Genomic DNA, 14,846 nt, shown 5'->3' with positions numbered 1-14,846 from the left:
GTGTCTGCGTGTTGGTGAAGAACTAAATCTCTCTAACAAGTTTACTGAGAAAGCTATATCTGATCTAGAATTGTTGGCAAGATACATTAATGCACCAATTGCACTAAGGTATGGTATTTCAGCACCAATAAGTTCTTCATCATTTTCATAAGGCCGAAATGGATCTGTATTAATATCAAGAGATCTCACAACCATTGGAGTACTCAATGGGTGTGCTTTATCCATATAAAATCTCTTTAAAATATTTTCAGTATATGTTGACTGATGGACAAATATCCCATTTGTAAAATGTTCAATTTGTAGACCAAGACAAAATTTTGTCTTTCCAAGGTCTTTCATTTCAAACTCCTTTTTCAGGCATTTTACTGCCTTTGAAAGTTCTTCCGGAGTTCCAATAATATTCAAATCATCAACATATACTGCTATTATGACAAATTCAGATTCAGACCTTCTCATAAAGACACAAGGGCAAATTGGATCATTTTTATATCCTTCTTTTAGCAAATATTCACTAAGACGATTGTACCACATTCGCCCTGATTGTTTCAACCCGTACAAGGATTTCTGAAGCTTTATTGAACAATTTTCTCGAGAATCCTTGTATGCTTCAGGCACTTTGAATTCTTCGGGAATTTTCATAAAAATGTCCTGGTCCAATGAGCCATATAAATAGGCAGTGACCACGTCCATTAAGTGCATTTCAAGCTTTTCATGAACTGCCAAATTCATTAGATACCTGAAAGTAATTGCATCCATCACAGGAGAATATGTTTTCATATAGTCAATGCCAGGTCTTTGCGAAAAACCTTGGGCTACAAGTCGTGCTTTATATCTTACGACTTCACCCTTTTCATTTCGTTTACGCACAAAAAATCATTTGTGCCCTACTGGCTTGACACCTTCAGGTGTTCGAACTATTGATCCGAAAACTTCACGTTTTTCAAGTGAAGTTAACTCTGCTTGAATTGCATCCTTCCATCTTGGCCAATCATTTCTCTGTCTGCATTCATCGACAGATTTTGGTTCAAGATCCTTATCTTGTTGCATTATTTCAATGGCAACATTATAAGCAAAAATATTATCGACCACAATATCATTTCGGTTCCACCGTTTTCCTGTCGAGACATAACTTATTGAGATTTCTTCATTCTCATTATTTTCAGGTACTTGGACCTCCCCGATGGTATCACCATTTGTTGTGTCTCTGGGCTCTTCTTGAGCACTCGCCTCCAAATTATGATCATCTTGATCATTTATTCCTTTTCTTTTTCGAGGATTTTTATATTTGGAACCAAATGGTCTTCCACGTTTTTAGCGTGGTCTAAACTCATTTGCCTGAATAAGTTATCCTACCGGGACATCAACTCGAACTTGAGCATTAGCAGCTGGGATATGGGATTTAGTAACCCGTGGAAGGTTAGTAAATGCATCCGGCAGTTGATTTGCAATATTCTGCAAATAAATCATCTTTTGAACTTCTTGCTCACATTGATTTGTTCGAGGATCTAAATGAGATAGTGACAATGAATTTCAATCTATCTCATTTTTCAACTGCTTATGTTCTCCCCCTAATGTTGGGTATACTGATTCATCAAAATGACAATCAGCGAATCTTGCCGTAAATAAATCTCCAGTCATAGGTTCCAGATATTTTATAATAGAAGGAGATTCATACCCAACATATATTCCCAACCTTCTTTGGGGACCCATCTTTGTGCGGTGCGATGGAGCAATTGGGACAGATACCGCACACCCAAATATTCTAAGATGGGATATATTTGGCTCCCTTCCAAATGCCAACTGTAATGGGGAGAATTCATGATAATTTGTTGGCCTTACGCGCATAAGTGCTGCTGCATGCAAAATAGCATGCCCCCATACTGAAATAGGAAGTTTTGTCCTCATTAGCAATGGTCTAGCTATCCATTGGAGGCGTTTAATCAATGATTCTGCTAGACCATTTTGAGTATGTACATAAGCGATCGGATGCTCAACTTTTATTTCAATCGACATACAATAATCATTAAATGATTGAGATGTGAATTCACCAGCATTATCAAGACGAATTGTCTTTATTGCATAATCTGGAAATTGTGCTCTTAACCTTATAATTTGAGCTAATAATCTCGCAAAAGCCATGTTGCGAGTTGATAATAAGCACACATGTGACCATCTTGTAGATGCATCTATCAAGACCATATAATATTTAAATGGTCCACATGAAGGGTGAATTGGCCCACATATATCACCCTGTATACGTTCCAGAAACGCAGGGGATTCAATTCCAACCTTAGTTGCTGATGGTTTGATAATCAGTTTTCCTTGGGAACAAGCAACACAAGAGAATTCTTTAGATTGAAGAATTTTCTGATTCTTCAAAGTGTGTCCATGTGAATTCTCAATAATTCTGCATATCATATTATAATCGGGATGGCCCAACCGGTCATGCCAAATGATAAAATCATTAGAATCAGTAAACCTTTTGTTTACAATGGCATGTGATTCAACAGTACCAATATTTGTATGGTACAACCCAGAAGAAAGTGCAGGTAATTTTTCGTGCACAATTTTCTTCTCCATATTTATTGTAGTAATATAAAGGTATTCAACCTTTCCTTCATTTGCAGTCTCAATATGATAGACATTTTGGCGAATAACCTTGAAACTTAACAAGTTTCTTTGAGACTTACTACAATATAATGCATTATCAATTACCAATATCGTTCCTCCAGGTAGTAATAAGGCTGCTTTTCCAGAGCCTTCAATTAATTTTACACTACCAGATATTGTATTGACATAGGCCTTTTTCATAATCAAATGACAAAAATATTTCTTTTCTTTTAATATCGTATGAGTTGTGGCACTATCCAAAATGCACATATCTCCATTATTCATCTTGAATCCAATTGAAGACTGATAAATTTATTTATCTTCATAAAATAAAAATGCATTGTAAGAAATAAAATAAGTAACAATTTTGCTAGAAAAACATAAGTCCTTTTTTTAAAAGTTAAATTATGGTATTTTAGAATTTAAAAAATTATATGATTCAATTATGATGAATGTTACAATAATTTAGTTTATGGAATTATATACTTATTAACCTTAAATAAATATTATACACAAGTATTAAAAATAAATATAAAATATTATAAAACATTAATATAATATTATTCATCATGTATAGATAATTTGTTTATTGACAAAAATAATACAATCATTACATATTATTAATGTCTAAAACATTAACAAGAATAAACAGTTAGTATAATGACGTTAAATAAGGCGAATATTATTTTTAGTAACAATATGATATTAAGATTAAATAATAGAACACTAATAGTAATTAATTACAACATTGTAAAATAGCACAATGTAATAAACAATATACAATTATCATAAAAATGTGACCTTGATTATTTTATTTTTATTTTTTCAAATACATAAACGTAAAAACACAATAATTTGAAGTACATGATAACATATTGAAAAACATGAAATTAAACATCAATTAAGATCCTTAAAAAAATCTTCAACCTCCAAATGAGTAATATCATTGAGGTCATTAAAATCATCATCCCTTAAGGCCAGATTTGTTTCAATATTATCATTATTCAAAGGCCTTGCCTCAACATTATTTTCGAACGCCAAGTGTGACTCTATCCGAGCATTAGAAGAAGAGGCACCACCTCTATTTGCCTTTCTTTTAAAAGAATTTTGATAAAGTCTTACAAAATGCTCAGGCGTCCGACATTCATTTTTCCAGTGGCCTTTCATGCCACAACGATGACAGTTACTTTTTGAAGGGCCATTTTGAGAACTGATATTGTTCTCCCTTTTATGTTGACCACCACCACGACGATTATTATATCGTCCTCTGCCATTGCCACGCCCACGCACATTATTGTGACCTTGATATTTATTATGTCTTCTTTCAGACTGGCCATGTGCTTTTACCATATTTGCCTCCGGTAACGGAGCAGTTCCAGTGGGACGGGCTTCATGATTTTTCATCAAAAGGGCATTATGTTGTTCAGCCACCAGAAGGCATGATATCAATTCAGAGTATTTTTTAAAACCCTTTTCACGGTATTGCTGCTGTAATAGTATATTAGAGGCATGAAAAGTAGTTAGTGTCTTTTCTAACATGTCCTCATCATTTATATTTTCCCCACATAATTTTAATTGGGAAGTTATTCTAAATACAGCAGAATTATACTCAATTACGGTTTTAAAATCTTGAAATCGTAAGCGCATCCACTCATAACGAGCCCTTGGCAATACCGTTGCCCTGAGGTGGTCATACCTCCCTTTTAAGTCTTTCCACAATTCAAGTGGATCTTTCACTGTCAAGTATTCCATTTTTAGGCTTTCATCTAGATGATGACGAAGGAAAATCATAGCCTTTGCTTTATCCTGACTTGATGCTGTATTTCCTTCAATTATAGCATCACCAAGACCCTTAGCGGTAAGGTGAATTTCAGCATCAAGTACCCATGACAAATAATTTTTACCAGAAATATCAAGTGCCACAAATTCCAATTTTGACAAGTTTGACATGATGAAAATTAATTTGAAAGTAACAAAGATAACTTAAAAATTAAATTTCTTTAGTAGATATACCTGATATAGAAGTTAATTTTCTGAAAAATTAGAGCTTCGTGCTGATAACGTGTTATAAATTAACTTACTTGACAATTTTATAAAGGAAGAAGAACAAGAGAATAATATAGAAAGTATTAATAGAGAGAGTAGTAATATAGAGAGAGTAATAGTAATTCTCTTTTTTTATATATTTTGTGTATTTTTACATTGAAATTTAAGGCTATATTTATAGCCATATTTACAAGTGGAGAAAAATATTAATGGGCATTTTACCCACTTAAAAAGTAAATGAACTATCCACCATTTTAAGTGGACAACCATTTTACTTGGTTGATAATAATCCCATCAAATTTGAGTGGAAAAATTAAAAAGCCTCAAAAGTAGGGGCATTTGTACCTGTTTCACAATTCCCTTTTCTTTTTTCTTTCAAGAGTGGCTTTTCCATTTTGATTTTTGTGGTCCCTCTTCTTGTACTATTGGTTGATATTGAAGCTAAAATTGAGGACCAAATTTAGTACATGCCAAATTATCTCTAATGGCTAAATTGCAGACTCTTTATCTCTTCTCTTACAATTTTCTTCAGTTTCTTGGATGGTAAATTTCTCTTCTTTCACACACATACACAATTTTTTTTAAATTATATTCAGAATATTCCAATTTTATATGTGATGGGTGACATGCAAATGTAGGACAATAGCCCTTTTCAGAATTTTGAGCAACTTTATTTTGACCAAGTCAGTCAATGAGGCTTCTGCTTCTGCTGGTGAATTAATTTGTGAGTTCCAATTTATATATTTATTTCCATAATTAATCCCAATTCCATTAAGAAAAAGAAAAAGAAAATCTCTCCTTTTTTATGTTTACCATGTTTGAGTAAGTTTGAGATCTTTATGGTAAAGGTTTGCTGCAATGTTGTGCATTCTTGGAAGTTATACATGGAGCTATAGGTAAAGTATTTTTAATTGGTTACATTTGACAACATTGCAAAGGTACGTAACCAGAATTTGAATTTGAAGTTTATGGGTTCGAAATTCTATTCTTTTAAAGTTAGTGGGCTCAAAATTAATAATTTGTGCATATTCAATGTATAAATTCAAAGTTCAAAGTTATAACTAAAGTTATTGAGTTTGACCGAACTTATAACTAACACACAGGCTCCGCCCTTTAGGTAGCTCATATTCTGATTCCTGTTTTATTTTTTATTTTTATTTTTATTTTTTTGGGTTATTAGGGATTGTTCCTAGTGGAGTAGTGCTTCCTCTGATGCAATGGAGTGGAAGAACTCATTTTTTGCTAGCAATTGTTCGTCAAATTGTTGAGGTTTTATATCTTTCTAATCAAATCACACTTACTTTTATGCATTAGCTACTCGACTATGATATGCAATGATGCTCTGACTCTCTAAAAATGTTGTGATACCTGTGTTAGATACTCTAAAAATGCACTACTTTTGGAGGATCCGACACGTACATAGTGACATTTTTGAAGAGTCCGATCAACATATCTAATATGCACTTTTGACATAGTATCGTCATGGAGCTAATTATCGGTGGCAATAACAAGATTTATGGAAGCTTAATAATGCATTAAAGCCTTTTCTTTTATTGCTAGTATTTGTGGTCTGTTTTACTTCTTGTAGGTCCAGGAATCGCCTTCAGTGTTCATAACATATTCCGCTTGGAGCTTAAGTGAGGCGAGTTAATTTTCCTCCTCTCTTTGCTTTTCTTACATGTTACTCTCATTTTTTTTCCCTGCATTCTCCCTCTTCTTAATTTAGTCGATTCGTATGTTTAGAACTTTAAACTATGAGGAAGGACTAGTGCAACCCACCCTACTTGCAATAACTTTAAACTTAATACTCCTATTGAAAGCAATGGCTGGAAATGGAAGAAATTAATTGTGCTGCGGTATACGGCATTTCAGAAGCTTGCCCTGGATAGATTTTTGATGGAAGTGAGCACATGGAAGGGACTATAAGGAGTGTATTTATGATTGATATAAGTATGACGGGACCATGTTTATTTATAGTTGGGAGATATACATGGAGTGGGCCAAAGATTTCAGGCTACATTTTTGCAATATGAAACAACTCTTAATGTGCATACTAATCCTTACCCAAGAAAATTGGTACTATAGTTTGAGTAGAAAACAAAGGAAGAAAAAGGATCAGCAAAATCATGAAGGTACCTTCCGTCTTTTGTTCCCTTGTGGAACTAACTGTTGGTGTGAATCGTACTTGCTAACAAGGCACATATGATGTCAGTCTAACCTTGTAGTAGTGATAAGAAATGATGGAGAAGGAAAAAGACAAGAAATGGACATCTCCAAGTGTGTAGAGCTAGATTTATTAGGAGTTTTACATATATAAGCTTAGAAGTAAAAGAGATGTGACATATAATTTTCTCTAGCCTCGAAAGATAGTTAATTATAGGAAGAGATGAAGGTGGATATTTATCATTTATATTTTCCTTCTTTTGTATCGGAATATTTTACCAGTTCTTATCCATCATGTACTTCACAAAATTCTGTCTGTAAATTTCTTTTCGTAGATAAAAGAGTTGTTACCTAGAATACCTAGTTTATGATTATGCTCGTGCAGCTTGGAAGAGTAAGTCATCAAAATTTTCTGCGTTATTAATCCCACTTTAGTGTCAGATTTCTGACGTCTGGTCTTTCCTTAACGATCAGATATTTCACATATACTTGAACTTCTATAGAACAAATAATAATGTATGACTAGGACATGTATGCCTCTAGCTGTATTAGATGGATAAATATTTACTCATTCACTTGCTCGGTAACAATAGTTTTCCTATACGTATAAGAACAGAAACTACACTTGATCTTATCCCATAGGCCAAGAAAGATAGATTGATAGTTTGCTATAATGTGGAGAGGTATTTTCTTAGTTCAGTTTTCTGTCTGATTTTGTACTTTCTAATCTGAGAGGCTATTTTATAATTCAAAAACATCTGTTCGGTTACTGAAGGCAATTAAATTATCGAAATGTTCTGCATGTGCTTACTTTCTCAGCTGCATATACCACATGTGGAATTTGCGTCATAGGTTTTGCTAGACCACAAATGAATTTCCTTCTAGGCAATGCTCAGAATCATTTCTACCATTTGTATCATGGCAGGAAGGTTCTGATCTCCTCTGTACTACTAATTATCTTATGTTGTCTTCACATGCTTATCTCCTTAATCCAACAAACCCGTCTACTGTGTTTCTATTTAATCAGGGAAATCTGTTTTTGCCTCAGAAGTAACCAACAACAACAATATACCCAGTGTAATCCCACAAGTGCGGTCTAGAGAGGATAGAGTATACGCAGATTTTAGCCCTAGCTCGTAGAGATAGAGAGGTTGTTTAGGTTGAAATACCAAAGCTCACCTTTAGGCAAAAGCTATCCTAAAGTAGCTTATACTGAACTGTGAAACATTGACAAAAACGTGAACGTAATTTAGGTTACTTGAAATCTCAAATTTTCGAGCTCAGAATGTGATTCTAAGCTTTACAAACCTAATCCGAGGCCCTGTTATTTACCAGTTACGTTGTGTTCAAGGTACTACAACTTTCCCATGTTTTGGTCTTTACTTCATCCTTTTGAGTCTTCAGTTGATCTTGCATGATGATAAGCTTTAAACAATTATACAGTCCTGTTCTGTTCCTCAACGCAGGTGATCAGATACTCACACTATGCTATGAGTTGCATTGGGAGTCCACCGTACTTGATCACATACCTCAGGTTCGAATTCTCTTGCAGAAAATAATCTAGTTACTCAGGAGAGAGTATATTACTCGGAAATTTATTTGGTTTTGAATATCTATTTGCCCATTAGGTACACTGCTTTCATTCTACTGTATCCCGTTGGAGTCGGACCTGGTGAAAGTAAGCTAACAATTTTGTTAAAACAAATTTTATCACATTCATAGTATTTTATGTAAATCTGAAAATCTTCGATTTCATTTCTGTGCAGTATGGCTTATGTACCAGGCACTTCCGTTTATTAAAAGGAGAAACCTGTATGCAGATACTCTCCCTTTCAGTTATTATAACTTTATTAAGGTACGTTTCGATATCCTGAAACAAAGAGCAATTTCTGCTGGAACTTTAATACGCGAACCAATTGCTTTTAGAAACTTTTTTCTTAACCCGAAGGTTCTGAACTTAAATGTTATATACTGCTTAACTACTCCAGAAGAAAATAGATCGAATAGACGAACCCATTGACAGGTTATTAATTTAGTGGTCTTTGTTGTTCTTTGAGTTGTAGGCTTGTTCACTTTTAAAGATTGAGACAAAATGAAGGGAGTTCATCATCCAATCTAATACTTCCCTCGTTTCAATTTGTTTGTCTTACTTTCTTTTTTACTCCGTTTTAAAAAAAAATAATGCTTCTTTTACTTTTTGACCACTTTTTAATTTCAATCTTCAACCTGACATATTTAAGACAATAAGACTAAAAGACAATTCAGTAAACTATACATATCTTTGGCTTTCGCCACCATAACTATGACCTCCTTCAGCTTTACTTTTGCATCAGCTCTCTCCATTTCTTGAGATGAATTTTGGGGCTCACTCTGTATAAAACTTTTTTTGCTTGGATAAGATAAGTAAGGCACTTACTCTGTATACAACTTTAAAATATAGAAAAGCAACTTGACTTCGTCCTATGTACCCATATTTTTGAAACACGTTAGTGAAAATTCTGACTCCGCCACTATATGTATCAATGTCGCAAATAGATCAGTGTTTCTAGCTGATATTGGTGCGTTATTCATGTGTAGATAGTTGGATTGAACTTTTATGCAAAATGTTGAAACCTGTAAATTTTTGGGTATGTTAGTATTTTGTAATGGACATAAACAATATTCTTCATTTTCTTTTCTAATTTCAGGTTCTGCTTCTGTTGTACCCTCTTCTATGGCTCAAACTTTATCTGCACTTGTTCAAGCAACGCCAATCAAAGCTGGGTAAATATCACAAGACAAAGAACATATGAGAGTCCAATTTTTTATTTTTTATTTTCAATTGCATGTAGATGATGGATAAAGGATGTAAAGAAATCCATGAGAACTTAATTTAAGGGTCGTTTGGTTGGTGGGATAAGGATAATAATTTTGAAATAAAATGCGAGAATATTTTATCTCGCATTTGGTTATAGATATTGATGGCTTGTGTGAGTCCATCACAAGTAAAGGGATCAGGTCTCTTGTCTAAATTATGAATGATCAAAACAGAAATGCTTAAAGTAAAGAACAAGGATGTTTACGTGGAAGCCTCCATTGGGTGTGTTCGGTAGGGAGAAAAATATTTTTTAATTCTTATATTTGGTGGATCAAATTTTCAGAAAATTTTCAAGAAAAACAAGTTATTATAAAATGAGAAAAATGACTTTTCTAAAGGAAAGTAGAAAAAAATAAATTTCACAAGTGACATTTTATGTTGATGGTGTCCTCCTTATCGTTCCTCACACCTTTTCTTCACCGTCGTCCCCATAGCTCCCATCCCCATCCCCCACCCGTAACCCACCCCATCTCTCATGGTATTTATCTAAATTATATATAATCTATTAGAATAATATTTTTTTAGGCATAACACATAAATTTGTCCTTTAACATCGCCTTATTTTACATTTATGCCCTCCAACTTTGGGCGTGTACAAGTAGACACTTAAACTTATATAAAGTGAACCAGTAGACACATTAGTCCTATGTGGCATAATACACGTAGGAACCACGTAGGATTCAAATTGTCATGTAGGATGCCACATAGGATGTGTGTCTATTCGTTCAACTTTATATAAGTTTAAGTTTATACTTCTGCACACCCAAAATTGGAGGACATAAATATGAGTTGAGGCCAAGTTAAATGGCATATGTATTATGCCTATTTTTTACTTACGTGCTAAACACAAAAAAATAAATTTAAAAAATCACTTATTTTTTGTAAAAGTATTTTTCTTCGTATCGAACACATCCTTTATCTGAATCAATTTTTCTATTTTTGAAAAGACATAAAATTACAACTATATAGAAGCATGAACCTCTTTGTTGACGTGCATGCTTCTAGTCGGAGGTATTTGTGAAATTTATATACTTTTTCTCTGTTTTAATTTGTTTATCTTATTTTTTATTCTTTTATATATTTGAAAATAGCGTTAAAAAAATACTATAAATCACAATAATTGACAACTTAAAATATTAAAAAGACATATAAAAATTTGGTTGACTCTCAAAATTCTTTCAGTTCAACATAAATTGGAACAGAGGAAGTAATTACATATATTATTTGAAAATGACATAAAAGATGCTATAAATTACAATAATTAACAACTTGAAATATTTGAAAGACATAAAAAATTTGGTTGACTCTTGAAATTCTATTTGTGCCACATAAATTTGTATAAAGTGAGTAATGTATTATTTGAAAATTACGTAAAAAGTACTATAAATCACAATAATTAACAACTTAAAATATTTAAAAGTCATATAAAAATTTAGATGACTCTAAATTCTATACGTATCACATAAATTAAAACAAAAGACGTATGCATCGGGTCCTGTATATATGTAGTACTAGTAGAGAAATGAATCATGCATGGATCCTATCCTTAAAAAAAAATCATAGAAGAATGGAGTTTAAAATCTTTATGCATGCACCTTCGTACATGTGAATTAGTTAATCCCTTTATTCACAACATAATTTAATAGTGTTTGCTTTGAGTGAAATGTATCGAAGCTAACCCACAACGTCCCACATTACCAATTCCTTTCCTCACAAGTCGATTGATCGAACTTTTCAGAAAATATTTTTTAATTAAACTCATTCCATCGGAATAAATATTGAAAAATCTTCTACGCTTGTTCAAAAACGTTTATATGTTAATAAGTTAACCACATAAAATATACCTCATTCTTTAATTATAAACACCTATCTTTTCTTGTTTATACGTTCTTATTCCCCATTACTTTTTCTTTCTTATAGTTAACTCCAAGGAAATCTCCAATGTTCAAGGAAAGGTACACATATATAAAATTAGAATTTTGAAAGTGTAGTGTGTAACTAGATTTATGGTCAAGTGATACCATATCTTCATGTTAGAAGCATCAAGATAACATAGACAATATTGAGTTCTTTAAACTGACTTCTAATTGGGAAAAGAAGCATGTGAAAGGCAACTTCCAAAGTAACAATTATCAATCAAATAATGCAATTATGAGCCCCAAAATAATAGGCTTAGATTTCTCCTTATCAACAAGTATAAAATGGGGGATGTAGCAATGGAAATTTCATCACTCATTCAACACCAAGTAGTTGAACAATTAGAGAGTGGTTGGTTATTAATAAGAACAACTGCATTCAAGCAATTGGTATTCAATTGAAAAATACAATATATCACACGTTGTTGAAATGGCTAGTTCGACAACCCACATTGTTGTGGGTTTGGGGATTGTCATGCTAATGTTTATAGCATTGGCAGAGGCCACTCCCCCTGGAATAGCTGATCATCCAAGCCATTCTCATTGCTCAGATGATGAGATTAAGCAATGTAAAAATCTTCCTCATGTTTGTCCCAAATTCTGTCCAAATGGCTGCATAACGGAGTGTCGTTCTTGCAAGCCTATTTGTGTTGATGGCTCAGTGCCACCACCCCCTCCAGATTCATCAAAACTACCACCGCCATCTCCTCCTAAGGAAGAAACTCCACCGTCATCTCCTCCTAAGGAAGAAACTCCACCTCCATCCCCTTCCAAGGGAGAAACTCCACCTCCATCCCCTCCTAAGGAAGAAACTCCACCGTCATCTCCTCCGAAGGAAGAAACTCCACCTCCATCCCCTTCCCCTCCAAAGGGAGAAACTCCTCCTCCATCCCCTCCCAAGGGAGAAACTCCTCCTCCATCCCCTCCCAAGGAAGAAACTCCACCATCATCTCCTCCCAAGGAAGAAACTCCTCCTCCATCTCCTCCCAAGGAAGAAACTCCTCCTCCATCTCCTCTTAAGGAATCAACTCCACCTCCTTCTCCTCCTAAGAAATCAACTCCACCACCTTCATTGCCACCCTCTTCTCCTCCTCCACAGAAGACACCGCCACCTCCATCATCTGGTTCTCCACCTCCTCCAGCTTATCCATCACCCATTCCTAAACCACCCACACCTAAGATGGTCAAGTGCAAGAACAAGTACTACCATAGTTGTTATGCTAACTTACATGCATGCCCTACTTCTTGCCCTGAGAGTTGTCAAGTTGATTGTGTCTCTTGCAAACCCGTTTGTAGTAAGTATTTAGTACTAATTTCCCATATTTATTTTGCAGTAATTTCTCTATTTTCCTCCTTATTTTTATTTTTTTTGGGATGTAGAATGTGACAAGCCTGGAGCAGTTTGTCAAGATCCACGTTTTATCGGTGGAGATGGAATTACCTTTTACTTCCATGGCAAGAAGGACAAAGATTTTTGCCTAGTTTCAGACTCTGGATTCCACATAAATGCCCACTTCATTGGAAGGAGAAACGAGAATATGAAGAGAGACTTTACTTGGGTACAATCCATTGGTATCCTTTATGGAACTCACAAAATCTCAGTTGCTGCACTAAAAACATCGATATGGGATGATTCCATTGACCGCCTAGCTCTTTACTTCAACGACGAACCAATATTTCTTCCTGAAAGTGAAGGTGCGAGCTGGAAATCTGAAACTGTTCGTAGAACCTCAATTACAAGAATCAGCAACACTAACGAGGTTGTCATCAATGTTGAAAATATTCTCACGATCACAGCTAAGATTGTGCCTATTACAGAGCATGAATCGCGAGTTCACAACTATGGCATAACAAGTGATGACTGCTTTGCTCATCTTGAACTTGGGTTCAAGTTTGTATCTTTGAGTGATGAAGTGAATGGTGTTTTAGGACAAACTTATAGGAAGGACTATGTGAGCAGAGTTAAGATGGGTGTTTTGATGCCAATAATGGGAGGTGATGAAAAATTTGCTGCTTCAGAACTCTTTAGCGCTGATTGTTCAGTAGCTAGGTTTCAAGCAAATGAAGAACAAACTGACATTTTTAAGGCTCCATTGAATTTAGAGCTACCAAGTTTGAATTGCAATAGTGGGATTCATGGACGTGGAGTTGTCTGCAAGCGGTAGAAATTATTACTTTATCATTTGGTATCATTTTATCAAAAATAAGTTTGTAAACTAACATAATAATAATAATGGTCCTAAAAAAAAGGAAAGTAGGACCAAACAAAATAAAAACACTTTGATGTCATAATATATTGTGTTCGGTGGTATATTTTTGAAAATTTCTGATTTCTTTAGTTCTGTAAGCGATGTTTTATTAATATTTTAAATTTAAACATTTTTACACTTTTAATGTATGTATTCTGCGTTGAACCGTGTATCCCATTTTAGGGGTGACATAGAACTGTAGATATTATTATCCTTTCACTTAACATAAAAAGATGGCTTTGATAACATTACATATGAACATTATCTTCCAATATCTATTAAAAGATATTATTCTCTTCTTAGGTATCATCATCTCTCTTTCTTTGTCTTCTTAGCGATGCTTGGTCGAGTTCTAGTTTTTGTTGCAATATCTAGCATTAATGGAGTTCACAATTTGCTTTGCATATTGCCAGGAATGCATGCCCAAACAGTCCGCAATCGGCAAATCTTTTTCGGGTTTGAAGTCCGGTGTCCATTTCTAGAACCACACCAAGACCTAATGTCACAAGTACAAGAACATCTAATTGAATATAATCGTTTCAAAAATATCACTATTTTGTCTAGAATATATAATAAAGACAAGAAAGTAAAAATAGACGGAGCCTAGCATATCGCTCTAAACGCCAATTAGCTCATACAAGCTTCCAAAGAAAGTATCGCCTCGAACTGAAAATCAACTAGTTAGCTAATGCTAGGATATGCATCAAAAAGATGCAGCAAGTGTAGTATAAGTACTATAAAATCACACGTTTTCAATAGGCAACATAGGATAATCGAGCAAGAGTTAATTACTATACCATCATTTCTTTTTCATGTTTCTCCAAACAAGTTCAGCTAGAAGAAGAGAATGAGGAAAGCAATGCCCCTACTCCGTACCCATTTTGATTAGTCGTGCCATCAAAGTAAAATTTTTATTTTTTTTGCTTATGTAATACTCTAGCATCAACCTTTTCCTCCAACGAACGCTTTAAAGGCCCAATCCATTCTAACTAGAAAAATCGCAAA

General features: G+C 34.2%; 2 protein-coding genes across 2 annotated transcripts; both read left to right on the top strand.

The window, feature by feature from the left end:
* Positions 1-5,045: 5,045 nt before the first annotated feature.
* Positions 5,046-9,718, top strand: LOC129903458 (uncharacterized). Its single transcript, XM_055979017.1, has 9 exons — positions 5,046-5,199; positions 5,295-5,380; positions 5,505-5,552; positions 5,837-5,925; positions 6,245-6,298; positions 8,286-8,353; positions 8,448-8,497; positions 8,586-8,674; positions 9,507-9,718. Exons 1-9 carry the CDS (start codon positions 5,141-5,143, stop codon positions 9,609-9,611), a joined length of 648 nt encoding a protein of 215 aa, XP_055834992.1. The 5' UTR covers positions 5,046-5,140; the 3' UTR covers positions 9,612-9,718.
* A 2,228-nt stretch (positions 9,719-11,946) lies between these two features.
* Positions 11,947-13,757, top strand: LOC129903974 (uncharacterized). The gene is made up of 2 exons (XM_055979507.1): positions 11,947-12,887; positions 12,973-13,757. Exons 1-2 carry the CDS (start codon positions 12,023-12,025, stop codon positions 13,755-13,757), a joined length of 1,650 nt encoding a protein of 549 aa, XP_055835482.1. The 5' UTR covers positions 11,947-12,022.
* The last annotated feature ends 1,089 nt before the right edge of the window (positions 13,758-14,846 follow it).

Source organism: Solanum dulcamara, chromosome 9 (assembly GCF_947179165.1).
Source record: "Solanum dulcamara chromosome 9, daSolDulc1.2, whole genome shotgun sequence".
NCBI classification, from domain to species: Eukaryota; Viridiplantae; Streptophyta; class Magnoliopsida; order Solanales; family Solanaceae; genus Solanum; species Solanum dulcamara.
Note: the sequence above shows the minus strand (reverse complement) of the source record. Positions and strands in the feature narration are given on the sequence as shown.

Excerpts from the sequence above, each read along its gene's own strand:
- LOC129903458 (XM_055979017.1), top strand. The coding sequence starts at position 5,141 with ATGGCTAAATTGCAGACTCTTTATCTCTTCTCTTACAATTTTCTTCAG. Across the intron at positions 5,200-5,294 it reads TTTCTTCAGTTTCTTGGATG|GACAATAGCCCTTTTCAGAA; the intron begins GTAAATTTCTCT and ends ATGCAAATGTAG. Across the intron at positions 6,299-8,285 it reads CCGCTTGGAGCTTAAGTGAG|GTGATCAGATACTCACACTA; the intron begins GCGAGTTAATTT and ends TCCTCAACGCAG.
- LOC129903974 (XM_055979507.1), top strand. The coding sequence starts at position 12,023 with ATGGCTAGTTCGACAACCCACATTGTTGTGGGTTTGGGGATTGTCATG. Across the intron at positions 12,888-12,972 it reads CTCTTGCAAACCCGTTTGTA|AATGTGACAAGCCTGGAGCA; the intron begins GTAAGTATTTAG and ends TTTGGGATGTAG.